The sequence below is a fragment of the Camelina sativa genome, chromosome 10, assembly GCF_000633955.1.
Source record: "Camelina sativa cultivar DH55 chromosome 10, Cs, whole genome shotgun sequence".
Lineage (NCBI taxonomy): Eukaryota > Viridiplantae > Streptophyta > Magnoliopsida > Brassicales > Brassicaceae > Camelina > Camelina sativa.
In genome coordinates, this window is record NC_025694.1 from 16,780,336 (window position 1) to 16,802,509 (window position 22,174).

Below are 22,174 nucleotides of genomic sequence, written 5' to 3' on the forward strand. Positions count from 1 at the left end.
TAGACGACCAAGTCGACTTAGGTGATAACCACGAGGTGTTCTGCATACACCCCACCTTATATTTACTTCTTAGTACACGAGCCCACAAGCTATCCGAGTCCTGAAGTAATCGCCAACCTAGCTTCGCCAACAAAGCTCTATTCATCGATGCAGTCTCTCGGAGCCCAAGCCCTCCTTGTTTCTTTGGTAAACAAACCTTCTTCCAAGCAACTAGATGTTGTTTCTTTTTTTCCACTGTACTACCCCAGAGAAACGAACGCGACACTCTATCCAACTCCTTCAATAAGCTCTTCGGCATAGAAATGACACTCATGGTGTGAACCGGAATAGACATAAGCACGGCTTTGGTAAGTGTAAGGCGGCCCGCTAAACTCAAACATTTACCCTTCCATCCCGCTAATTTCGACGATACTCTTGCTAAGACTTCCCCAAAGGTCTCCTTATTCAGTCTCTTTTGCAGAATAGGCATTCCAAGGTATTTACCTAAATCCTTGGTAGCCTTGATCCCACTCTCATCGCTGATATGCTTCCCCAAGTCCCTGGACACATTCTCTGAGAAAAATATTTTGGACTTCTCCAGACTTACTTTTTGCCCTAAAGCTACACAAAAACGTTCTAACACCCGTCTGATAACTCTAATTTGCGATACAGAGGCTTCAGTAAACAATATCAAATTATCTGCAAAGCAGATATGAGAAAGCATCAGACCGCCTTGAGAAAGCCGTATAGGTTTCCATTTTTTCTGGCCAAACAGCAGACTCTATAAAAGTAACTGTGTATTGTATATTTATCACTTATTCAAAAGGTAACTCTCCTCTGCATATACAAGCTAGTTATTATTTATTACATTAGTTAAGTGTTATGCATTCCAATTATTTAGTTGTTTTCAAACATACATACAATAATTAGACAAAAACAAATATAAATATCCTTTTTCGACTTTTTTTTCTCCATTCATACTGTTGACTTTACATGTAAAATCAAAAGGTAGAGCAAAATAGTCAAAGAAAGATAGGAAAAAACTCTCTCCAACATATACACATATCCCTCAACTAATCTATTTTTCCTTTTTTTAAATTATAATTATCTCACTTTATTAGTGTTCCTAATGGCACCACCACCCTATTCTTTTAGACCATATTTAATGGAGGGATGGTGCTTTAAATATGGATTTTTTTACATATTTTCTTTTTGTATTTATTTTAATATAAGTATTAGTAAGTAAATGACACATGTCTCTTTCACTCTTCGAAAAGTTTCTCAAGATTCTCACACAAACAACCGTTCTCCTTCTTTTCCGTTCTGTCTCTTTTTTTTATTACTTTTTTAATAAAAACATTTACATGAACAATCCCCAACGAGGTTAGGCCCATATTCATCTTCTAAAATCTTTGTAATTGAAAATTTTATATATTTGTTAGGTAATGCTATGTATTTATAAAAATAATGTATGGCTCCCGCACTACAATGGGTCGAAATTATGTAGTAGCGAAAGCAGGACCATATTTAGGTATTTAAAACTTGATAAAGTAATAAAAGGACCTACACATAACGATATATAATAAATGCGTTTTGCTATATTTAGAAGAACATTAAGATTACAATCAAAGGAAAATTAAAGAGTGAAGAGAGAACTTGACTATAGACAAGAATGGCCGTGAAGCTCATTTGCCTCTGTCTTTTCGTATACATTGCCCTTCTCATTTCAGGTGAATATAATTGTATGCTCCATGGCAAATATATACGGCACTCTTTCTGGTTAAGATATTTTTCTTTTCGTTTTGAAAAATACAATATCTTTTTGATATGATGGTATAAAAGGGGTGGCTACTACTCAAGGCCGGACGATGACCACATCTGCGAGAGGACGGGGTAGGAAGAGTGGCCGGACGGAATGGCTGTATGTAGCCGGAGAATGTGCGAAATTACCACGTTGCAACAAATATTGCGTCTCCAATGGGTTTCATCTTGGTGGGTTTTGTAAGAAATTGTCTCCTCAAGCTTCCTCTCTTTTCTGTGTCTGTAAATATACCTAGGTTTTAATTACCAAACTCACCGTTTCCTATTTGTTGTTGACTTGTTGTTGTTGTTGGGAGAGATAATAAGGAGTTGTTCAGAATACAAACCCCTTGACTTGTTGGTCCATTCTACTTAATAATGGTTTGAACTTGTAAGCCTTGTCTTTCTTTGTTGTTTAAAGAAGATTAGATCATGCTATAAAGAAGCATATCCTTTGAAGTTTGAATGTTTGATCTTATAACAAAAAATAAAAAACATTGACTTGGTTGTACAGATGTGATACTGACTAGTGACTCACATCAAGCTCCGTTAATTTGAACGTTAACTAATTCCAATTGTCTGTGGACTCCGGTACGTTGTATTACTGCCTAGTGTCGGCGAGTTTTGCAAACCGGCTTCAAACGTTCTACATAGTATACACATTTGTTTTGGTTTTGTCAGCGAGTTTTTCTTTGTTTTTTTTCTTTCTAGTTTTGTGAAAAGTTGGAAAAAAAACATACTTATCCTTTGCCGGAAAATAATTGCGATGTGGACCTAGAAAGAAAGAGGAGATCATCGATGTTTAGTGGCAGAATTATAAATGTTTTTAGAGGAAACACATTATAATAAATCTTTAAAAGATTTTTAGTTATATATAGAATTAATTCTGATTATATGATTTTTTTCAAACTGGTTGGATCCACAATTATGAATTTTTGAATTAATTATTCGAATTCTTCAAAAATTTCTTATACTGAGTTCACTAACCTCACCTACTCAAGAGTATGACAGCGACACGTCTAAAAATAACCGGTTATAAATGGAAGATTCAAATTAAGAAGTTGGAAAAAATGAATGAGCGTTCATTTATTCTTACCATTTGCAATAAGTAATTTTAAAAAATGATTTAATTACAAAATTGAAAAACATGAGCAAATCATAAAAGAAAATTTTTCAACTCATTCATCTACTATCTCATGCAATGAGTTGAATGATATTAACTTCTATTCGAATTCAATTTTTCCAATCATTTATCTACAAAACATACTTCATATAAACTAAAAATATATATCATACAGATATGCTCATTTTAGTATATCAATAATTAGATGATAAAGAATTATATTCAAACAGAACTAGTGAGTTTGCTTTTGAAAAGTTACATTAAAAATATATATAATACCATATCTTTCTAAAAAAGAAAAGGAAGTAATTAACTGCAATGTGACTCTTTTTTTGTAAAATATAAAAAGGATATTAATTGACAAACCGTCTGTCAAAATCACTATCAATTTTCACCAAATTTTATTAACATTACGTTCCCCGTCATATTCAGTACATACACTAGGTGCATGGAAATAATGCAAATACTTTTATTAAACATCAAACAAGGAAAAAGAGGTGCCAAGGATTGTGTCACATTAACACAACTATAAATAGCTAACTCGAACCGGAACCATCCGATGTCCCGAGTCAAACTCCTCATGTCCCACCCAAATCGATCCATGTGTCTTCTTCACATGGCACCTCATCTCCTTATACATTTTTCAATTCCATTATATATACTTAAATCCTTTAAGCTTAAACTAATTAACAAACTCATCCCATTATTAATCAACAGAGAGAAGAGCGTTAAGAAATGACAAGCTTCGCAGTTGTTGCAAGACTCATCACAAGAGCTCCAAGAGCTCGTGCTTCCATCCCTACAAGACTCGTCCATGTAATCTAGCTATTTTATTTTTCGAATTTTAATACGTGTGACTAATATTAATCATCCTTAATTTTTTTTAATATATATAATCAAAGGGGAGTACAAGGAATGAAGCCTCCGTCTGTGACAAAGCCACAGAGGCTCAGCAAAAGGTAACAGACTCCTCAAGCATTAAAAAAAAAACTTGGTCATATAAACTAAAAATCAAAAAAAATATATGTAAATAATATTTTTTTTTCAAGTACGAATTAGTTTAGATTCGAATATATTTTATTTAATTTTGTAAATAATTTTTCTAATGGCAAGTGAATGTAGTTTTTTTACACATTTTAAGGTTAGTTTTATATTTGTACTTCCCAATAAATATAGTAGGATACGAAAACATGAAACCAAATTTAAAGGCATCAAAATATCAAAACCCCGACTTATTAAGTAGTTTACTAATTAATGTTTCATATAACCAAATTAAACCTGATAGGTGGCCAAGAAGGCAGACGAAGGAGCACAGACGATCTCAGACGCTGCTGGTAACTTGAAGGATAAGGCGAAGAACACAGCAGAGGAGGCATGGGATAAAGTGAAGGACACTACGGAGAAGATCAAAGATACGGTCACCGGAAAAACTGAAGAAACCAAGGAGTCCATTAATGCCACTGCCAAGACCGTCGAGAGAAGCATGAACACCAAGAACCTGAAATGATAACATACTGAACTTTTTTAAAAATTCCACTATATTAAATAAGATATTCTTTACCTAATGGAGTTTGTTTTGATCTGTTTACACATTGGTTTTGTATTAAGAAAACGTATTGCTTTAATAGGATTAATTTGATTGATTGGTTTTGATCATATAGAAAACTCATGTGTTTACTATAATAAGATTAATTTGATATATTGTAAAACACAATTTCTGTTTTTCTTTCTATGAATCACCGAAAAGAATAATGGTGCGTTTAAGTTTTAGGTTAGTGGATACTTATAACACCCGTATCCCGACAAATAATGAAATATTAGAGTTTATATCGGGAATTGGAGTAAAGTTGGTTTAATTCACGTTGGTTTAATAAATTGATCAATTTATTGATTAAATCTAAAGAATGATTTAATTTATTGTTGGTTTAACTAATTTCTTGTTTATTTAAATTAAACTAAAAAACTCTAATTCCTCTCTAGAAACGAGAAACGATGGACGCTTCTCTCCTCTTTAGTTGTAGAAGTTTGTTGTTGTTGCTCAAAAAGAAGGAGACTTGGTCGTTGAGGGTGGAAGAGAGGAAGAAGGAGAATTAGTTTGGCTTTAGAGTGAAAGCAAGAGAAGCAGAATTGTCAGGTTTTAGGGAAAAAGGGTTCGACTACTCAAATCATCCTCAAACGTAACTAAAGTTGGTAAAGTTATTTCCAAGCCTTTCATCGTCATTTTCCTTTTCTCAGAAGAGAATTTGGATTTAAATTCGATAAGTTATGACAGTTTCGTGAGACACGTTTCTCATACACGAGTTGGGACCATCGGGTATTGTAACTGAGATTGTGGTCTCGTCTGATTTCTGATTGGTACGAGATTTTGTGATAAGGTGAATTCGGGACCATGAGCTTATCTGAGCAATTTGGTTATATGACTTATTTTGAGTGATGATGTGTAGGTGTGGTGAATATGTTATTGGATGTTCAGTTTAGTGGCTGGTTTGTTATGTTTTATTTGTGTTTGTACTCTTTATTTGCTTGTATGTCTAGCTCGTAGATGGGAGGATAGCCTCACTGGGTATTTCTAGTAATACTCACGCATCTCTTGTGTTTGTGGTGCAGGTAATGCATGTGTAGCTTGGAATCATGGTGATGAGGAGGAGAATGGTCTAGGTTCTTGGTTGTATTACTGATCATGTTATTTATGTTGGAACCTGGTCTAGAAGCATGTTAGGTTGATGGTTTTTATTGGTTTTAATTGATATGGTATTTATATTAAATTGGAGTTGGTTTGGTTTGTCTTCCGTTGTGCATGTTGGTTTGCTGTTGGATTATTTCTTGGGTTATAATTAATGATTATGGGGTATTTAATTATATTATTATTATTATTATTATTAAAAAAACGGGTCGGGTTGTTTCAGTTTGGTATCAGAGCCCTGATGGTTCTATGGCGGTTAAGTGGATTGGTGTTAGAGTGGTTTAAGGGAATTTTATTGGTGGAATTATTTTTCTGTTGCTTGGTGCATGATGTTGTGAATGAATGTTGTGTGATGGAAATTGATTATGAATAGTTAGTCAATTTGAGTGCGTATGGAGTCCTAGCACACCCAAAGATCCATAGTTTATTATAGTTTGGCGGTTGACCAAAAAGTTTCAAGAATAATGATCTAGCGTTCAAAAGCGGAATTGGCATACGATTAATGAGGTAAATCTCCACTAAGAAAGCATATGTCCAGTAGGTCTTAGGCATGGAGGTGTGCCCCAACAAGGCGAAACACGTCTCGACTCTTGTTTCTGTACTGACATGTCGTTATGCTCCGGTGTATGGAGTGTTGTTGTAAGATGGTCATTGCCATGAGCGGATAAAATTTGAAGTAGCGAAATGAACTCTCCACCATTACCGGAGTACAACGTACCAACTTAGCAACCAAGGTGTGTTTCGATAAGGGAAGTGAAGGAAATAAATGCCTCACAAATTTATAATTTTAAAACCAAGTATACCTCGTAAAGTGGTCAACAATAATTAGATAATACTTGTAGTTGTCGATGGAGACCAAAGGAGATGTCCAAACATCAGAATAAAAAGGTTTTTTGGGGCTTGCTTTTATTGATAAGACAATCTGAGCATGACAACTGGTTTTGAAAATACTGTGAAACAAGAAGAGAAAATTAAGAAACAACAACTTTCAAAATAGGCATAGAAGGGTGGCCTAATCGAGAGTGTCATGATGAAATACTCGTCTTTGGTGTCGATGAGGCAAACATTAAGGCAGGCAGATGGATCGGCCACTCATACAACTCGTTCTTAGTCTTGCCTTGGAGCAACAGGACCCTCGTGTTGAAATCCTTCACTTAAAAATGTGTAGGGAAGAATTTGCCAAACATTTGATTAGTGTTACATAAATGGTAAACAAAATTCATTTTTTTTTGTGAATATTAGGCTCAAACAAAAAAATCTTTTAAGTGCAAAGGGCGAATGATAAAGAGATGGACGTGGAACCAGTTTGCATGATGGGAAGGATGGAACCATCCACAATCATCACCACCAAGATCCGACTAATGCAGTGAAAGGTTGTTAAGATCAATGGTAAGTTGATAAGTAGCACTGCTATCAAAGACCCATGGGTTGGTGTTGTTCGGTGTTCCGGTGGCAAGATTCGCACAGTGGCTGCCATGGAGCATAGGAGTCAGAGGAAATTTGTGAGTAGCGTTGTTGTTGCAGCTGAGCATAATGGTGTGCATTGTGTCCATGAACACTGCAAATCTGACAACGACCATTGTACGTTAGCGGTGAATGTTGGTCACATATCATACCAGACTGTTTCTGCCACGATTGGTTGGAGCAAACATTTGAGCTATTACCGGGTTGGATGTAGTGATTGCTTTGACCGTTGGTGTTCTTGTTGTAGCTGGCAGTGTTTGAGCCATGACGGTACCGTTGAGATAGGTGGCGAGATCATAACTATCAAACAGGGCATAGATCTAGCGATTCCACATGAGGAAGTTGGTTGTTATGAGTTGAGTGACATTCAAGGTGTTAACATGAACCAAATTAATGGTATTGGATACATCAATAGTATCAGTGGTTGACACATTGGAGGTCAACATGGTCAGACAAAGAAGAGGAAGAGATTAAAGAGAGAAAGTCAAAAGAAAAAAAAACTTTAGGATTTAGGTATCAATGACTCTGATACCATATAGAAATATATACTCAAATACTTTATTAGATAAAAGAGTTACAATATTTATGGATTTAGTTCTCGTGTGCCCTTTGACCAAAAAAAACATTTTTTTCAAGTAGTTGCACTCAAGCTTTTAGTTGTATTGACATTAACTCAGTTGTATTTTGGTAGTTTAAAAGTATAAATAGTTGTACTCAAATTTTTAATAATTTTTTGCAATTGTACTTATGATATTTGGTAATTAAAGTACAATTACTATACTTATATATCAATATGTTTTTAAAAATATGTTATTTGTTTGTTTCCCATAATAATGTGGTGATTATTTACAAAGTAATCATAAATGTATAAGGTAGTTGAAGTAAAAATATGCCAATAGGATAGATACTCATAATAACTTTTAATAATCTAGATTTCAATATGAAAATTATGGTTTTTTTATAGTTACTAATATAGAAATGAATAATATACAATAATTTTTGTTTGTATTTTTGGTTGGTTTGCTAATAAACTTAGTTGTATCAGTTGCACGTAGTTATACCACGATAGAACAATTGTACTTCGAAAATAAATATAATCATTCTGGAACCACAGATACAAGTGTTCCACTATTGTTATGCTCACACCCTTAATTTATCATTACTAACTAAAAGTGATATTGGTATAAATATGTTGTTTTGTGTATTAGTAGTTTTTTCAAAAGCTACTAAAAAATAGTTATACTTAGTTGTACCAGTCATATTTAGTTGTACGAGTTTTTTTACAATTTAGCCAGTGCAGGTGCGATCATAATGAAGTTGAGTAATGGTTGGTTGAAATTGTAAAAAATAGTTATACTTAGTTTACGAGTCATATTTAGTTGTACGAGTTTTTTTACAATTTCAACCAATCATTACTCAACTTCGTTATGGTCCGACCTGCACTGGCTAAATTGTAAAAAAAACTCGTACAACTAAATATGACTGGTACAACTAAGTATAACTATTTTTTTAGTAGCAGAAGTGGATGGTAAAAGCCTTCAATGATGATCACAGCTGCAACGTTACTGGTTATAGCAAGATTATTACGCAAGAGGTTATTGCTAGGTTGTTTTTGGATGGATTCATAGAGAACCCAAAACTGATGCCTAAGGTCATTCAAGTGGATATGATGAAGCGTTAGAATTTGATTGCATCTGGTGATCAATGTAGGAAGGCAAAGGCAAGAGCATTGGAGATTATTCAAGAAGAGCATGATGAGCAATACTCAATAATCAAAGATTATCGACTTAAGCTATTAGAGTAAGTCACTCTTTCACTCTTTCTTTGTTAATTTTGTATGTGTTATAAATTTGTGCATTGATAATTTCTGTGTTTTTCGTTTTTTGTAGTTCTAATGTAGGATCAACTGTAGAGGTAGATACATTTGAGGGAGAAGATGGAGGACTAGATGTCTTCTTCATATTTTATGTGTGCTTTGCTAGGATTAAGAAAACATGGTGTCAATATTCTCGTCCAATATTTGGCATTGATGGTTGCTTTCTCACATACTACACAAAAGGACAGTTGTTGGCTGTCGTGGGACGCGATTCAAATAATCAAATGTATCCACTTGCATGGGCTGTGGTGGACAAAGAGGATGAAGAAAACTGGAAGTGGTTCATTGGAAAGTTGCAGTCTGATTTGAATTTGCGAGATGGTGCTGGTTTTACACTCATTTCAGACAGACAAAAGGTAATTAAACTGTGCATCTACAACTTTCATGTATTATTTACTGCATTATAATTATTCTTCGATGATTTCAGGGTTTGTTGAATGATGTTTCTGAGTTATTGCCACAAGTTGAGCATCATATGTGTGCAAGACACATATATGCTAACCTAAAGAAGAAGCATCCACATAGGGCTGACATGAAAGCAAAGTTCTTGAAGGTTTCCAAGAGTTATAACAGCGCACAATACATCAAACGCTTGGACAAGTTGAAGATGTATGACATAAATGTCTACGAATCAGTGATGTAGAAGAATTCCAAAAATTGTAGTCTTGCCTATTTCAAGTCAACATCCTCTTGTGATGATGTAAGTAACAACATCAATGAGTCATTTAACAATGCCATTAACGTTACAAGAGAGTTGCCATTGGTGGAAATGCTTGAAACTATCAGGAGCAGAGCAATGGTGCGCATAAATATTAGAAGGAAGAAGGCAAATAATCACAAAGGTCAGTATACTATAAAGGCGATGGAGAGGGTGAATCTAGAGCAGAAGAAGATATTAAACTGTGCAGCCATTCCTGCTGGTCCAGGTGAGTATGAGGTTAAGGAGAAGAAATCATCATATAAGGTTCACATGGCCATGCATTTTTGCACATGCCGGAAGTGGGAGATGTCAGGCATTCCTTGTCGGCATGCTTTGAAGGTGATTTCAGTCAAGAAACTCAAGGTAGAGGACTATATATCATCTTGGTATCTGACTTCTAGGTGGAGGAATGAGTACAATGCACATATAGATGCAGTTAGAGGAAAAAACTTTTGGCCTAAGTCCGATCAGACTGAGATACAGCCACCACCAAGACCGATAAGTCAAGATAAAAACAGTGTCCCTAAAAGAATCAAGGAGAGGAATAAGTCACCACAAAAGAAGAAGAGCAAGGGAAAAGAACTTAAAGTTACTAGAGAAAGGAGGATCATCCATTGTGGAAGATGTTTTGAGGTTGGGCATAACATAAGGGGCTGCAAGCTAAGTGGACCTCTGTATTATAGACATTCAAAAAAGTCTAAAGTAGTTGGAAGATGTCAGAGTTGTGCATCGGATCAAGTCAGCCACCTCAAAGCCAAATTATTGATTGATTTCGCAGGTCTCTATAGTTGGTGTGGGATATTCAAATTTTATTAGAGTTTAAAGGGAAATTGGCACAGTTGAAAGTTTCAGGAATGTATGATATAAAGTAACTTAGTTCAGGGGGAATAAACGGTTTTCTAGTTTTTTTGGTGAAAGGGCACAAGAGAACTAAATCCACAAACTTTAAAAATATAACCAAACCAAACCGGTTGACCAAAAAAAACGAAACCAAACCGATCCCGATTAGTTTCTCAGCTTCAATCTCATTACAGACACACAAGCCAATTTGTGATTCCTTCTTGTAGAGTTTCTGAGTAGTATCAGGCGGCTTTAGCCATTCACATCTCATGTCTTCTTCTCTAGCTCCGTTTCCTTCTTTGAATCCTTCTCCTCTCGCTCCAAGATTCTTACAAACCCTAACCCAATTCCCAAATTCTCCGTTTCTCTCTCCATGCTCTGTTTTGAGGTTAAAAAACGCATCTTTACTGAATTTGAGAACTCGATTTACTCCTCTTCAACCCCAACGAGTTCGGTCCAAAACCCTTGTTTTGTCTGCTCAGTCCAGTTTCTTGAAAGGTTTGTTCTTCCCCCCCCCCCCTTTTGTTTTGTACTTTCGTAAGTCGAATTCATTGTTTTGATTGCTTAGTTTATGAAATTGACCAAACGGGTCATGAAGGGTTTGTTCATTTGTTGTGTGGATACCCTCTAATTGATCAGTTAAATTGATTGTGTGTATTGAACAGTTCTTAGAACCGCATGGAATATTGGGAAAGATGGAATTGAAGCTGGAACTAATCTTGTACCTGTGAGCTCTCTTAGTCCTGTCTTAACCAATTACACTCTAGTCTTTAGTTACATACAGTTCAGTTATGTTTTTATGATCATTCCTTTTTTGGTTTTGGTTGAAGGTCTCTGTGCCTAGACCAGTTGCTAGAATCTCGGTGACGATTGCAGCATTAGCGGTTTCGTTGTTTGTTGTCAAGTCGTTTCTATCAACCGCTTTCTTTGTATTGGTATGTAATGCAACACCTTCCCTATTCGAGGACTATTTTTTTCGGTGTTTACAAAGCTAATTTACTATGAGTTGTTTGCACAGGGTACAATGGGATTTGCATATTTCTTATTCATAGCCTTAAACAAAGATGAAGCTCCTAAACTCAGAGGAGAAGATAAAAGCTCTGGTTCCAAACCATTGGATGATCCACTTGAAGAAGCAAAGAGAATCATGGACAAGTACAAGTGATCCGCGTCCTCATTATTTGTAAGCTTAAGGTTTTGCTCATATGAGAGAGATCTCCAATGTATACAGAATACAATCATACAATACTTAGGAATTTTATATGTTCTTTGATTTAAGATCAGCTTGCTGCAACGGTGTAATCAGGTGATTGTTAAAGTTCTGGTTTAGAAACTCTGTTTCCTGTAGTGCCAATACATTTCTGAAACGGTTGTAGCATTAGCAATGATTTGAAAAATTTGCTGCAACGTAACTAGCAAGTAGGATTTTAAATTTTCATTGAGTCTGGTTTGATGGGTGTGAAACAGTTTCAGAACAAAGACCGTAACATAGTGATAGAAAGTGTCGGTAAATATCAGACTACCGACAATCTTGTCCTCCGGTAATTTGGAGAAGTCAAAAGCTCTCTGTATCTGTTTTTGTTCAATGAATGAATGGTCACCATTTTCAGACACAATCTTTTGAACTACATAGCTCTATTAGGTATATGTTTGTAATGCTTCACTTAGATTGGTTATATCATCTGTTTTTTTTAAAAAGCATTTTGATTTTATTTATAATCAAAAGTCCAAAGAGAATGAAAATAGGTAAGTTGGGATCTGAAGCAAATTCATTGATAGAAGAATATATATTTAGTTAGATATACATTAGTAGAGAAATGCACTATACTAAACAACTTGGGGCAAAAACATGGGAACAAAGAAAAATGAGTTATTTTTTTCTTCTTTTTCTCACTTTTCATATATTTTCTATATATGTTCTGTTTTTGGTTATACAATACAAATAATTAACAAAGCGTACCGATCCTGCATTTCAAAGCACCAGAGCTAGAGGTAAGCATACCTACAAGGGAAGATGATTTAGCAGCCAAACTAGAGGCTCTGGCGTAATTTGCAGAAGCTCCAGCTCCAGATGAAGTGAAGTAGGCACCATTGAGCATTAAGTCTCCTTGGGATCTCCAGTTCCAATCGTTCCATTCTCTTTTCCCTGCATTAACCCGTTTCGTCACCTGCCAGAAAAATATTCAAATCAGTCATTATGTTGATTAGAGTTACCAAATTATATCTTCTAGCTTAGAGTTACATGCATCTTTAAAATCCTGGTTAACTAGAAACCGGTTTTATCAAATACCTCCTTAGCAAACCGGTTTCCCGGGGCTAGGAACCGGTTTCCTTGACTATTGATGGTAGGGTTAGCACTTCCACCAATTGCATACATTTCCCAATGTGTGTAATCGTTGTTTACTACGTGGAAGTATCCATGCCTGCACCTGAAACAACACCAAACATACCAAACTCTAAAACATTTGTAATCTGAATAGTATTTGACCATAGGAAAAAAGAAAAAAAAAAAAAAAAACCCCAAGAAAATGTAAGAAACTTAGATGAAAAACCTTGGCATCCTCTGTATAAGACCCTCTCCAAAATGGTTGTATGCAATGGTTACTTGCATCATTTTGTCTCTTGTGTAGGAATCGGTATGCCCCAACAAAATAGCCTGCATTATCATCTATATATTGTCAGCTTTTGAAGATAAGGCTAAGAAATAAAAAAATACCCTACATGTTACATTGTTACTTGAATTTTACGTTCCCTTTTGTGCTAATAATTTTATAAACCCGAATTATCAGTTTCCGACTTTTACATAGAAATGCATTCCTAACTTCTGCACCGATACTGATAACACCTAAATCATTACCACTCATAACTTCTGGCACCTAGCGATACTAATATCTTTTGATATATAACCTAACTTGTCCGCAAATCTTGGTAAAAATAAACTACTAGAATCAAGGAAAAATATCTAACCTCGTTGTGGTGAGTCATATAATTATTAGAGATGGTAATAGCAGTAGATCCCATAATTGCGTCGATCAATCCGTCCGCACAATTAGAAAAAGAATTATGATCAATCCAAATATGACTCGATCCAAAAATCGAGATCCCATCACCATCAGCCATCGTTCTCCAACCGTAGTGACTCTCCGAACTCCGAACCATAGCGTTACCAGTTCGCTTACAATCGTGAATATTAATCCCATGGATGATAATATTCGTAACGTACTGAATCGTGATACATGCACCACCAGCGATATGTACGTTCACGCCACGACCGTCGATGGTTTTGAAGCTATTCATGATTAGTTCTTGGCTTAAAGTGATGACCATGTCACGTTTAAAGACGATCCATAGTGGTTGGTCTTGAATCACAGCGTACCGTAGCGTACCAGGTTTAGGATTAACCGGATCATGATCAGATGGATCAGTAACAATGTAGTAACGTCCATCACGGCCTCCTACTGCGTTACGACCAAAACCAATAGCACAACCTGCTAGTCGTTTTCTCTGGCGATGCCATTTTTTATCGCATCGCCAACAATCATCGATGGGGTTTCCGGTTGAACAGGAGAAGAACCCTAGCTTTCTCCGATACGTACTATTACGTATGCTCCTGCATGTTTCCAAATAATAGAATGATATTACAAAAAGAGAACAAAGTTTTAAAACTATATCAAGTTAACCCGTGGGTTTTGGGATTTTGTGGATACACACCTACGTGAGTGAAGAAGTCAAAATAGAGGAGACAGGAAAATGCAAAATATAAGGAAGCATTGAATATAATTTTGACAAGGTGAGGTGGCCCTACGTGGGTAAAATTTAATGTTGTCTTGTGTAAGGGAATTTTATATTTCATGTTCATGGGATACGATCCATATAGGAACCTTTTGGGGTCATATTTTTCTTTGTAATTCCGAAATTAAATGCAAAAACTATGGGTACCAGATTCAGATTTATATAGAATAGATAATATATATCATTGAAAAACTAAATTGTAAAATAAATTAGAAAAGTTTACTTTTGCCCCAAAGTTTTGTGCCAAAAGAAATTAGAAGTTCTTTTTTTTCTTATGATAAAACTAGAAGTTCTTTATTAACCAATAAACTTATGTGAAAGATTAGACGATTTGTCGATCCTGAAGATTTTATTTATATTGGGATTTGCAATATATTGATGACAGTAATACTAATACCGAATTACGGATACATTTTTCTAACTAGAGAATAATTATAATAGTTGTTAATTCAGAGATAAACAATAATCTAATAGACAGTAATTAACTAATTAAATCAAGAGAGAAAAGTAAATGTGTTTTTCTTTTATATAGTTAACATTCTCATGAGTCATGATATCTAAATGATAAATACAGTATAAATAAATATGTAGAAGACAATAAACAATTTAAATGATAAAAATTTAATGACATGATTTATAAATGATATATATATATATATATATATATATATATTTTTTTTTCTCTTTTAAAGAAAATTACCTCTTTGTCTTTGAGACTTGAGAGTATGTATATAGAAAACATTAATACAATTATACAAAGGCGTCGGTGGATCTTAAGAAGAAAATAGTGAGGTATATAAATGGGAATCACGGTTTGTGGTTTTATTCAATAACACTACTGTTCTTCTGTCAGAAGTGTTTTCACATGTTTATTTATTTTTCTTTCCTCGCAGAGTTAAGAAATAAAAGTACATCTCAGGCAGGGTCACATAACTTTTTTTAACTTTGTGTTTATTTAAAAAAACATTACTAAGACCAAACCAACTTTTTTTACAAAATCAGATAAATTATAGATGTCGAAAATGTTTTTCTTGGTCTACGGACTCTACACATAGGTTTAGTAAAGTTAAAGCATCATATGATTTGACTATCTAAAAAACGTTACTAATACGAAATATCTAATAAAGTGGTTTTCCAGTTTTTTAATATATGTATGTAGTGAGTAGTGACTAGTGAGCTAGAGACTCACATATCGACCATTGCTGCTATTTCATCGGGGTCTTTAACGGCGTGTTCATGCCATTCACCGTTTGATAAACTGAGAAAACAGAACATGCAAAACGACATCGTTTTTAGTATCGTAGATAAAGAATCTGAACGGCTGAGATCAAAATCTCTACACACAAAAAAAAAACTGAAATGAGGAGAGAACTCGCTTATCCGCCGTTGATGTATTTCTTGAGCTGTCATGTTTCGATTTCCTTGTGTCTTGACGTCTGCATTGGAACACACAACACAACAACATAAGAATCTCTGTCCGAACAATATATAGAAAACAAAATGGTTGAATTGAATCTTTGAACTTACGCATTTGCATGGACACAGAGTGCTAGGATTATGAGTAGAATTGCTGAAATTGAGAACAATGTTCTAAGGACAACCATTGTTGACTCTTGTTAAAGCTTTTTCTCTACTCTCTGATATATATATAGAGAGAGAGAGAGAGTGAGAGAGAGAGAGAGATGAGGATATGACTAAGTGAATGTGAGTGATCTAGAGAGAGATAGATGAGATGAGAGAGGTGACGAGAGGGTTTATATATAAAACTAGTTTGCAAAGGAGCTATGTAACTCCGTTAACTATATATGTCGACGCGTTTCTTTTTTAATGGCGTTTTCTATCTGTACTGTACATTCGGTTAATCACTTCGAGTTATTCTTATAAATCCAGAACGTCGTCGTATAGTCCTGCTTTGTCTTGTACTAAGTTTTATTATTTTTAAATTATGAGTTTAAAGGCTAACGGGAATATCATCCATTTAGATTCAAAGAGGTTTCGTTTGAGCCTTGAAGGCCCAATACTTCGTTTCCGTATCGACAGGTCAAAAAATCCCGAAACCCGTGTTCATCTTCCTGAGACGGTCTCAGAGATAGAGAGAGAGAGAGAGAGAGAGAGATGAGTAGCTTCACGATTCCTTGTTCTTCCTCCTTCTCTCTTTCAGATGTCTATAACCAACCCCCTCGTCATCGCTTCATTCTCCGCAATTCTCGTTCCAATTTTGAGGTTCGCCGGTTAAGATTAGGTGTGACGCCTCGCACAAGAACTGCTAGTTTACATTGCAATTGCTCCAGCAAAGGCACCGGAGGTACAGATCCATGTGCTAATCTCCTTGGTTTCTTGAGTATTAAAACAAAAATTGCGCATTGATTTTTTAATTTTAGGGTTTATCATCATTTTTTTTCATTTAATTGAGTAAATGGATTCTTATTTTTTGGGGTTTTGTTTTGAGAATTTTGATAAAATAAAAAATTAGTTTTTTTTTTTTTTTTTTTTTTTTTTNGCAGGTGAAAATGAGAACAAGAGTGTGTTAGATGCCTTTTTTTTGGGGAAAGCATTAGCTGAGGTTATCAATGAGAGAATTGAGTCTACTGTTGGAGAAGTTTTGGGTACTATTGGAAAGTTTCAAGCTGAGCAACAGAAGCAAGTTCAAGAGACTCAGGTTTTTAATTGTTCAACTCTTCTTCTTGTTTTTTTTATATTTTTTATCAGTGAATCTTGTAATGAATGAATAATTCACCATAGAACTAGAGAAGATACTCAAAAATTTGGTTAATTACTTAGCTGAGAAGGTTGGTGTGAGCTTTGTAGAACTGCATTTGAACACATCCATTACTTTGCGAGATGACTATTAAAGTGTAATGATATGTATTCGAAAGGGTAAACTATTATTGTACACGAAAAAGGTCTTGATTGATTGATATTTTCGTTACTGTGTGATTCGGTTTGGAGTTAATAATTGTTAACTCGTTTCAATTACAGGAAGAGGTTCTTGAAAGAGCCAAGAAAGCCAAGGAAAGAGCAGCTCGAGAAACTAAGGAGGATCAAGGACTCGTTGTTTCCAGTGCAACAACCATTAACCGGAAACCGGCTGTTAGCGTTGTTACCTCTGTAACTCCTACATCAACCGTTGAGAGCAGCACTATAACGGGTGGTGTAGTGGAAAGCTCGAGTTCTAATGATGAAGACAGCGTCCTGGGTTAAGTTAAAGAATTGGTAAGAGTGGCAGAGACTGTTGAGAACATATTTGTTGATACATATAGTTGATAAGATGTAAGCAATAAAAGTTGACATAAGTGAAAACTTTAACCGTTAAGAATACAGATGGATGCTTGTCGCTTTAACAAAGCAGGACTATACGACGACGTTCTGAATATTTATATGGAGCATTGAAGCTCTTCGCCTCTTCTTGTAAGTGTAAACAATGACAAATGGGAAAGGACAAAACATCACAAACATCTTTATACATAAGATGAGGAACCACATAAATCGCAAACGAAACAGGTCATCTCCATCACAGGTTATTAGCAATATCTTAAGAGTTGCTTAGATTTAAAAATAAATAATTAAAATGAAAACAACCAAAATTTGTTAGTGATCGATCCTAAGGTCATCCCCATTGGGGGTTTTAATTTTGAGCCTCTTATGTACTATTTGATTTTTTTATGAATTAATTATATACTGTTTAAATTCTAAGAACTCTTGATCTCTTAATTAAAATTGTATCCTCCAATGGTGGTATATAATTATGGGTATCTTATTTTGAAAATATAGTTTTTGAAATTTTAAAAGTTTACATAGATTAAAAGTAGTATAAATGTTTAAGATGTTTTAAAAATGGGAAAAAAGTAGTATAAATGTTTAAGATGTTTCTGTAGTTTTTATTACAGAAAAAAAGTCGCACCATGATCATTAACTTGTCAAGTTTAAAAGTGTGAGTAAATAAGAGGGCTTAAAGATGCTCACCCACAATGAAAGTGCGAGCTCTGAGCCTGAAGTGAACACCGGATGTTACTTGTTCCATGTTAGCATATCCCATCATGTAGACATCAGCTGCAGGTCCCGTGATGTCATAGCTTCCAAGACCGATCAAATAATCGGAATCCGTGAATACACATTTGATCTTCAGCAGAAACAGCAAGAACAATGTGCACTTCATAATAGACACAGACCGCCTCGTCATCTTCACACTCGATGTGGATTAACAATCACTTCTTTCCCGTTTTTGGTCCTTCCTAGAGAAAGCATATGCCAACGTAAGCAACACAAACAAACACACACACACATCTTTCATAAATCTTAATTATTAAACCCAAGAAATTATCCAACCTGAAGAAGGATAAGAGGTAACGCAAGCCTTAGATGAACAAACACATCATTATGAACCAATTCAGAAACAAACAAGTGTATACTTTTTAAGTTGATGAAGACACTAACCGCAATTATAGAGCGACCCATTTGCAGGGGATGATAGAAACCAATCGGTGTGAATGCTATGAAGCAAAACAAAGGTGGCAGGATTTGAAAACTCAATAAAGTTTCGTTTTTTTTCTTGGAACTACGATCAGAGTCTGTAAGTAAGAGTAAAGTTTGAGGAAAGTACTAGTTTTTAAGGTTGCGGAGAAGGAAAGCTTCCCAGTTATGGAATATGAAATGGTGCTACAAAGCTGTAAGAATTCATAAAAAACCAGTTAAATGAAAGAGTTTGCACACTTGACCTGCAAAAAGGGGAGAAACTTAATCGGAAATGCTGCAACCAATGGTGATAAACATAATTTGAGATGTATCAGCTACTTACACAATCCATGAAAAACCTAAGCAACTCTTCCATTGCAGTCAAAGCAATGTCGGTCATAAGAGGCTTATCCATGTCTGATATTGCAGATTATTATGACCCATAGAACTTCCTGGAAGAAGATCAAAATCAAGTGAAGGATCATGAACACAAGGTCCACAACCAGTTAAACTAAAGTATGACTAAGCATGACTTCTGCAAATGAGATCATGGAATTAATAATGAGACCAATATCAATATGTAATACTTGAAGTCGATTCAGAATGTCAAGGTGTGTGAAATGAATACATGAAAAAGTTTGCTAGCTTATAATGTTTTTCCTCCCCCTTTGTCGACAAGCCACTGTATCATTCCGTCAGTGACACCCTTTGTCACAGAGAAAACAGGAAATAAACTATCGGGTGTAACTGGGCGTGGGTTACACTGGTTCCTACTCAAAAGAATGTGAAAACCCATTAAGCATAAACACAATCAAAATGGGAATACATACTTATCAGAATGAAAATATAACAAAATAACTGTCGATTGAGACTCGATTCAATCTCCTCCAATTCAATTACCTCCTCCGACACGTATCTCCTCTGATTCCATCTTCTTCTTCGATTGTCAATTTGCGAGCAATGACTGCATCAAACAGTCCATGTCTTTCCAGCCATTCCTGCGAGCAAAAAAACAAACCTTTTTCAGCTTTGCTCCTAGATAGTTTCACCACAATCCATTTTTGTTACCTGAAACTGATTACAATTAGCTCTGACTTCTATTTCACAGGCTAATCGGGTCAATGATGCAGCGAAGGTTTCTGTCTCAACCGGATTGATATCAATACAAACAAGCTTCTCTTTGCAGCATTTACACACACCATTCTCATCCATCTCTATTCATAGGATCTCAGCCGTCGTTGAATACCAAAGGCTTTCATTTGTATTAAAGAACCCTAATTTGATAGAGGATTAAATTAAAGAACCTTAATTTGATAGAGGATCAAAAATCAAATATCCCTAATTTGTGATCAAAAAATCATACAACCCTAAATTGTTTAACTAATCGCGAAATCTCCTCCGCCGATTATAACTCCTCCATACCCATCACCTTCGACCCCAACCTCCACTGATTCCATATCCATTGAGTGCATCTTCTTCCTTTGTCGATTGAGAACTTCTATAGCGAGAGAGAGAGAGAGACAGAGAGAAAAAGAAATCCTTCGATCGGGCATAAATTTTTTTCTCTTTTCTATTTTTTTCTTCATCCAACACAAATGTGACACGTAGCGTCTCTTAAACCAATTTTGAGTATACTATATAAGAGGCTCTCTTATCATTTTTTCTTTTTAACTGATTTTTTTTTCTTTCTACAAAACCATTAAAACCCCTCTTAAAACCTCCCGATGGGGAAGGTCTAAGCTTAGATGTTTAAGGATTGTTAAGGATCTCGACCGTGTCGACACCTGATTGGTTGAAAAAAATGTTTTCTTTTGTTTATTCTTTACCTCTTCCGTGTCTCGTCTCTCTCTCTCTCTCTCTCTCAGTTTTGCGATTCACAGTTGAATTGAGAGGAGAAACATCTAAACAGCCGACGAAAAACCCAGCTCTCCTTGTTATCGTCGATTCTTAGGTAAAAGGTCAACTCTTATCTTTCGATGTTTACCGGAAAAACAAGTCTCTATCATGAGTCCACAATGAAATTTCAATCATTATAATTACTACTACTTCGATTTTGTGGAAACAAGTGGAAAATTGTTTATTTTACGAATTAGAGAAGTTGTTCGACTGATTTGTAATTTTGCTTATTGCTTCTCTGTTTTTTCTTGTTTTGTTTCTGAGTTTGGTGTTGTGATGACTAATGCAGTTCATCCAATTGGATTTGAGCTCAAAGATCCATTACATGTGATCCCAGCAACGAAGATCTCTGTCATCTTGTGCGCTGCCATCTACTTTGCCACTGGACTCTTCGGGTATCTTCTCTTTGCAGATGCAACGATGTCAGATATTCTAGTAAAATTTCACCAAAGCTCTGGATTACATTGGTTTTCTTGTCAATGACGTTGTTTTCTCTTATGTGATTGACTTTGTAGAAGAACATGTGAACTTTATTTTAAGTTGTGATCTTTTTGATATGATTACAGTTTTGGCAAACAAGAAGACGGTGACCATAGAAAAAAAGCTGAGAAGCAACGTCGACTCGAGACGTAATTAGAGGCGAGCGATAGATTTGTAGGTGGTGAGGGGACGAGTGAAACTAGCTTTGAGGCGGAGGTGAAAAGTGGAGGAGAAGAGGAAGAAGCAGGGGTTATTATATTTTAAATATGACAGTGGTTGAGTCTTATGCTGGGGGCAAGAAATCAGACATTGTACAATTGCCTGCAACTATCACTTCTTTAGTTGTTGAAGGGATATCCCAAAACACAACTTGTAGTATTTTTCCCTAGAGGTAAGTTTCAAGTTTTTATATCTTGAATAAAAATGAAGATTTTCTTGATAGGTTCTATGACATTGCTCATGGGATTTTATTTGTTGACAGGGAGACGGTGAATTAGAGTTGTCTGGTTCACCAACAGAAAAAATGTCATTCTTGGCTGTGGGGAATCAAGGTTTAATATTTGATTTTTATTGTTTTCAAATCTTGACATAGTTTTACACCTATAAGTGGAAAACTGTTTCGTATGTTTTCTCACCCTTCAGCTGGGAATAAATTTCGAGACAACCAGGCCGCATTCTTCTATCCTTCATTAAACAGAATGAGGTTTAACAAGCAGCAGCAACAACCAGGCCGTATTCTTCTACCCTTCATTAAACAGAATGGAGTTTAACAAGCTTTTTGTCATGTTTGTTTAAACTTTTAATGAATGCAATATCTTTTTGTTTTTAAAAAGTATACAAGTTTTATAAATTTAAACAAAATACCATAATAATTTACAATTAAAAAGAAAAATATTTTTAAGAACCTCAAATTTAACAACCTTCAATGGATCCATGAAATATTAAAGTTTCTTAAGAAGTTCTTAATTTCACTTTTTTCAAAATTAAAAATAAAATTTGTTTTAAGATACTTTCGTTACATTCTTTGAAGTACTATATATAATAGACGCATTCCATACGTATGTGAGATGAGTGACCCACTGACCAGGT

At 35.2% G+C, this 22,174-nt stretch overlaps 7 protein-coding genes and 1 long non-coding RNA gene across 13 annotated transcripts; 6 read left to right on the top strand and 2 right to left on the bottom strand.

The window, feature by feature from the left end:
• Positions 1,592-2,178, top strand: LOC109126962 (defensin-like protein 37). Its single transcript, XM_019230967.1, has 2 exons — positions 1,592-1,709; positions 1,822-2,178. The coding sequence occupies exons 1-2, from the start codon at positions 1,652-1,654 to the stop codon at positions 2,034-2,036; spliced, it is 273 nt and encodes a 90-aa protein (XP_019086512.1). The 5' UTR covers positions 1,592-1,651; the 3' UTR covers positions 2,037-2,178.
• Positions 3,607-4,560, top strand: LOC104719140 (uncharacterized protein At4g13230). Its single transcript, XM_010436997.1, has 3 exons — positions 3,607-3,718; positions 3,805-3,861; positions 4,188-4,560. Exons 1-3 carry the CDS (start codon positions 3,638-3,640, stop codon positions 4,407-4,409), a joined length of 360 nt encoding a protein of 119 aa, XP_010435299.1. The 5' UTR covers positions 3,607-3,637; the 3' UTR covers positions 4,410-4,560.
• On the top strand, positions 8,575-10,441 carry LOC109126863. Its single transcript, XM_019230749.1, has 5 exons — positions 8,575-8,654; positions 8,760-8,849; positions 8,939-9,281; positions 9,353-9,534; positions 9,589-10,441. Exons 1-5 carry the CDS (start codon positions 8,575-8,577, stop codon positions 10,439-10,441), a joined length of 1,548 nt encoding a protein of 515 aa, XP_019086294.1.
• Positions 10,656-11,884, top strand: LOC104719141. Its single transcript, XM_010436998.2, has 4 exons — positions 10,656-10,963; positions 11,131-11,192; positions 11,296-11,400; positions 11,484-11,884. The coding sequence occupies exons 1-4, from the start codon at positions 10,735-10,737 to the stop codon at positions 11,628-11,630; spliced, it is 543 nt and encodes a 180-aa protein (XP_010435300.1). The 5' UTR covers positions 10,656-10,734; the 3' UTR covers positions 11,631-11,884.
• Positions 12,225-16,000, bottom strand: LOC104719142 (putative pectate lyase 14). Of its 2 annotated transcripts, none has more exons than XM_010436999.2 (7): positions 15,785-16,000; positions 15,634-15,693; positions 15,447-15,515; positions 13,433-14,075; positions 13,018-13,121; positions 12,756-12,894; positions 12,225-12,633 (listed from the first exon to the last, which is right to left on the bottom strand). In XM_010436999.2, exons 1-7 carry the CDS (start codon positions 15,859-15,861, stop codon positions 12,412-12,414), a joined length of 1,314 nt encoding a protein of 437 aa, XP_010435301.1. In that variant the 5' UTR covers positions 15,862-16,000; the 3' UTR covers positions 12,225-12,411. The 2 variants fall into 2 exon arrangements, with proteins under 2 accessions (XP_010435301.1, XP_010435302.1); XM_010437000.2 differs by having other exon boundaries at positions 15,630-15,693.
• On the top strand, positions 16,247-17,602 carry LOC104719146 (uncharacterized protein At4g13200, chloroplastic). The gene is made up of 3 exons (XM_010437005.2): positions 16,247-16,562; positions 16,762-16,916; positions 17,237-17,602. The coding sequence occupies exons 1-3, from the start codon at positions 16,373-16,375 to the stop codon at positions 17,456-17,458; spliced, it is 567 nt and encodes a 188-aa protein (XP_010435307.1). The 5' UTR covers positions 16,247-16,372; the 3' UTR covers positions 17,459-17,602.
• On the bottom strand, positions 17,475-20,241 carry LOC104719145 (proteinaceous RNase P 1, chloroplastic/mitochondrial-like). 3 transcript variants are annotated; one of them, XM_010437002.2, is made up of 5 exons: positions 19,778-20,241; positions 19,610-19,707; positions 19,375-19,479; positions 19,053-19,161; positions 18,807-18,921 (listed from the first exon to the last, which is right to left on the bottom strand). In XM_010437002.2, exons 1-4 carry the CDS (start codon positions 19,919-19,921, stop codon positions 19,143-19,145), a joined length of 366 nt encoding a protein of 121 aa, XP_010435304.1. In that variant the 5' UTR covers positions 19,922-20,241; the 3' UTR covers positions 18,807-18,921; positions 19,053-19,142. The 3 variants fall into 3 exon arrangements, with proteins under 3 accessions (XP_010435305.1, XP_010435304.1, XP_010435303.1); XM_010437001.2 differs by having other exon boundaries at positions 18,807-18,972; XM_010437003.1 differs by lacking the exons at positions 19,375-19,479; positions 19,610-19,707; positions 19,778-20,241 and adding exons at positions 17,475-18,489; positions 18,584-18,747 and having other exon boundaries at positions 18,858-18,921; positions 19,053-19,366.
• On the top strand, positions 20,494-21,917 carry LOC104719143. 3 transcript variants are annotated; one of them, XR_756526.2, is made up of 5 exons: positions 20,497-20,660; positions 20,895-21,000; positions 21,172-21,476; positions 21,567-21,636; positions 21,728-21,917. It is a non-coding gene; the product is annotated as an uncharacterized LOC104719143 (long non-coding RNA). The 3 variants fall into 3 exon arrangements; XR_756525.2 differs by having other exon boundaries at positions 20,494-20,660; positions 20,895-21,040; positions 21,567-21,917; XR_756524.2 differs by having other exon boundaries at positions 20,500-20,660; positions 21,567-21,917.

What these genes read in the sequence shown, in the direction of transcription:
- LOC109126962 (XM_019230967.1), top strand. Translation starts at nt 1,652, where the DNA reads ATGGCCGTGAAGCTCATTTGCCTCTGTCTTTTCGTATACATTGCCCTT. An exon ending in CATTGCCCTTCTCATTTCAG is followed by an intron (nt 1,710 to 1,821) that starts GTGAATATAATT and finishes ATGGTATAAAAG; the next exon opens with GGGTGGCTACTACTCAAGGC.
- LOC104719141 (XM_010436998.2), top strand. Translation starts at nt 10,735, where the DNA reads ATGTCTTCTTCTCTAGCTCCGTTTCCTTCTTTGAATCCTTCTCCTCTC. An exon ending in TCAGTCCAGTTTCTTGAAAG is followed by an intron (nt 10,964 to 11,130) that starts GTTTGTTCTTCC and finishes TGTATTGAACAG; the next exon opens with TTCTTAGAACCGCATGGAAT. An exon ending in CAACCGCTTTCTTTGTATTG is followed by an intron (nt 11,401 to 11,483) that starts GTATGTAATGCA and finishes TTGTTTGCACAG; the next exon opens with GGTACAATGGGATTTGCATA.
- LOC109126863 (XM_019230749.1), top strand. Translation starts at nt 8,575, where the DNA reads ATGGTAAAAGCCTTCAATGATGATCACAGCTGCAACGTTACTGGTTAT. An exon ending in ACGCAAGAGGTTATTGCTAG is followed by an intron (nt 8,655 to 8,759) that starts GTTGTTTTTGGA and finishes TGATCAATGTAG; the next exon opens with GAAGGCAAAGGCAAGAGCAT. An exon ending in CGCTTGGACAAGTTGAAGAT is followed by an intron (nt 9,535 to 9,588) that starts GTATGACATAAA and finishes CAAAAATTGTAG; the next exon opens with TCTTGCCTATTTCAAGTCAA.
- LOC104719140 (XM_010436997.1), top strand. Translation starts at nt 3,638, where the DNA reads ATGACAAGCTTCGCAGTTGTTGCAAGACTCATCACAAGAGCTCCAAGA. An exon ending in TCCCTACAAGACTCGTCCAT is followed by an intron (nt 3,719 to 3,804) that starts GTAATCTAGCTA and finishes ATATAATCAAAG; the next exon opens with GGGAGTACAAGGAATGAAGC. An exon ending in CCACAGAGGCTCAGCAAAAG is followed by an intron (nt 3,862 to 4,187) that starts GTAACAGACTCC and finishes TAAACCTGATAG; the next exon opens with GTGGCCAAGAAGGCAGACGA.
- LOC104719146 (XM_010437005.2), top strand. Translation starts at nt 16,373, where the DNA reads ATGAGTAGCTTCACGATTCCTTGTTCTTCCTCCTTCTCTCTTTCAGAT. An exon ending in AGCAAGTTCAAGAGACTCAG is followed by an intron (nt 16,917 to 17,236) that starts GTTTTTAATTGT and finishes TTTCAATTACAG; the next exon opens with GAAGAGGTTCTTGAAAGAGC.
- LOC104719145 (XM_010437002.2), bottom strand. Translation starts at nt 19,921, where the DNA reads ATGGATGAGAATGGTGTGTGTAAATGCTGCAAAGAGAAGCTTGTTTGT. An exon ending in CTAATTGTAATCAGTTTCAG is followed by an intron (nt 19,708 to 19,777) that starts GTAACAAAAATG and finishes TTTTGCTCGCAG; the next exon opens with GAATGGCTGGAAAGACATGG. An exon ending in GGAGATACGTGTCGGAGGAG is followed by an intron (nt 19,480 to 19,609) that starts GTAATTGAATTG and finishes TCTTTTGAGTAG; the next exon opens with GAACCAGTGTAACCCACGCC.
- LOC104719142 (XM_010436999.2), bottom strand. Translation starts at nt 15,861, where the DNA reads ATGGTTGTCCTTAGAACATTGTTCTCAATTTCAGCAATTCTACTCATA. An exon ending in AATACATCAACGGCGGATAA is followed by an intron (nt 15,516 to 15,633) that starts GCGAGTTCTCTC and finishes CTGTTTTCTCAG; the next exon opens with TTTATCAAACGGTGAATGGC. An exon ending in ATATGACTCACCACAACGAG is followed by an intron (nt 13,122 to 13,432) that starts GTTAGATATTTT and finishes ATGATAATGCAG; the next exon opens with GCTATTTTGTTGGGGCATAC.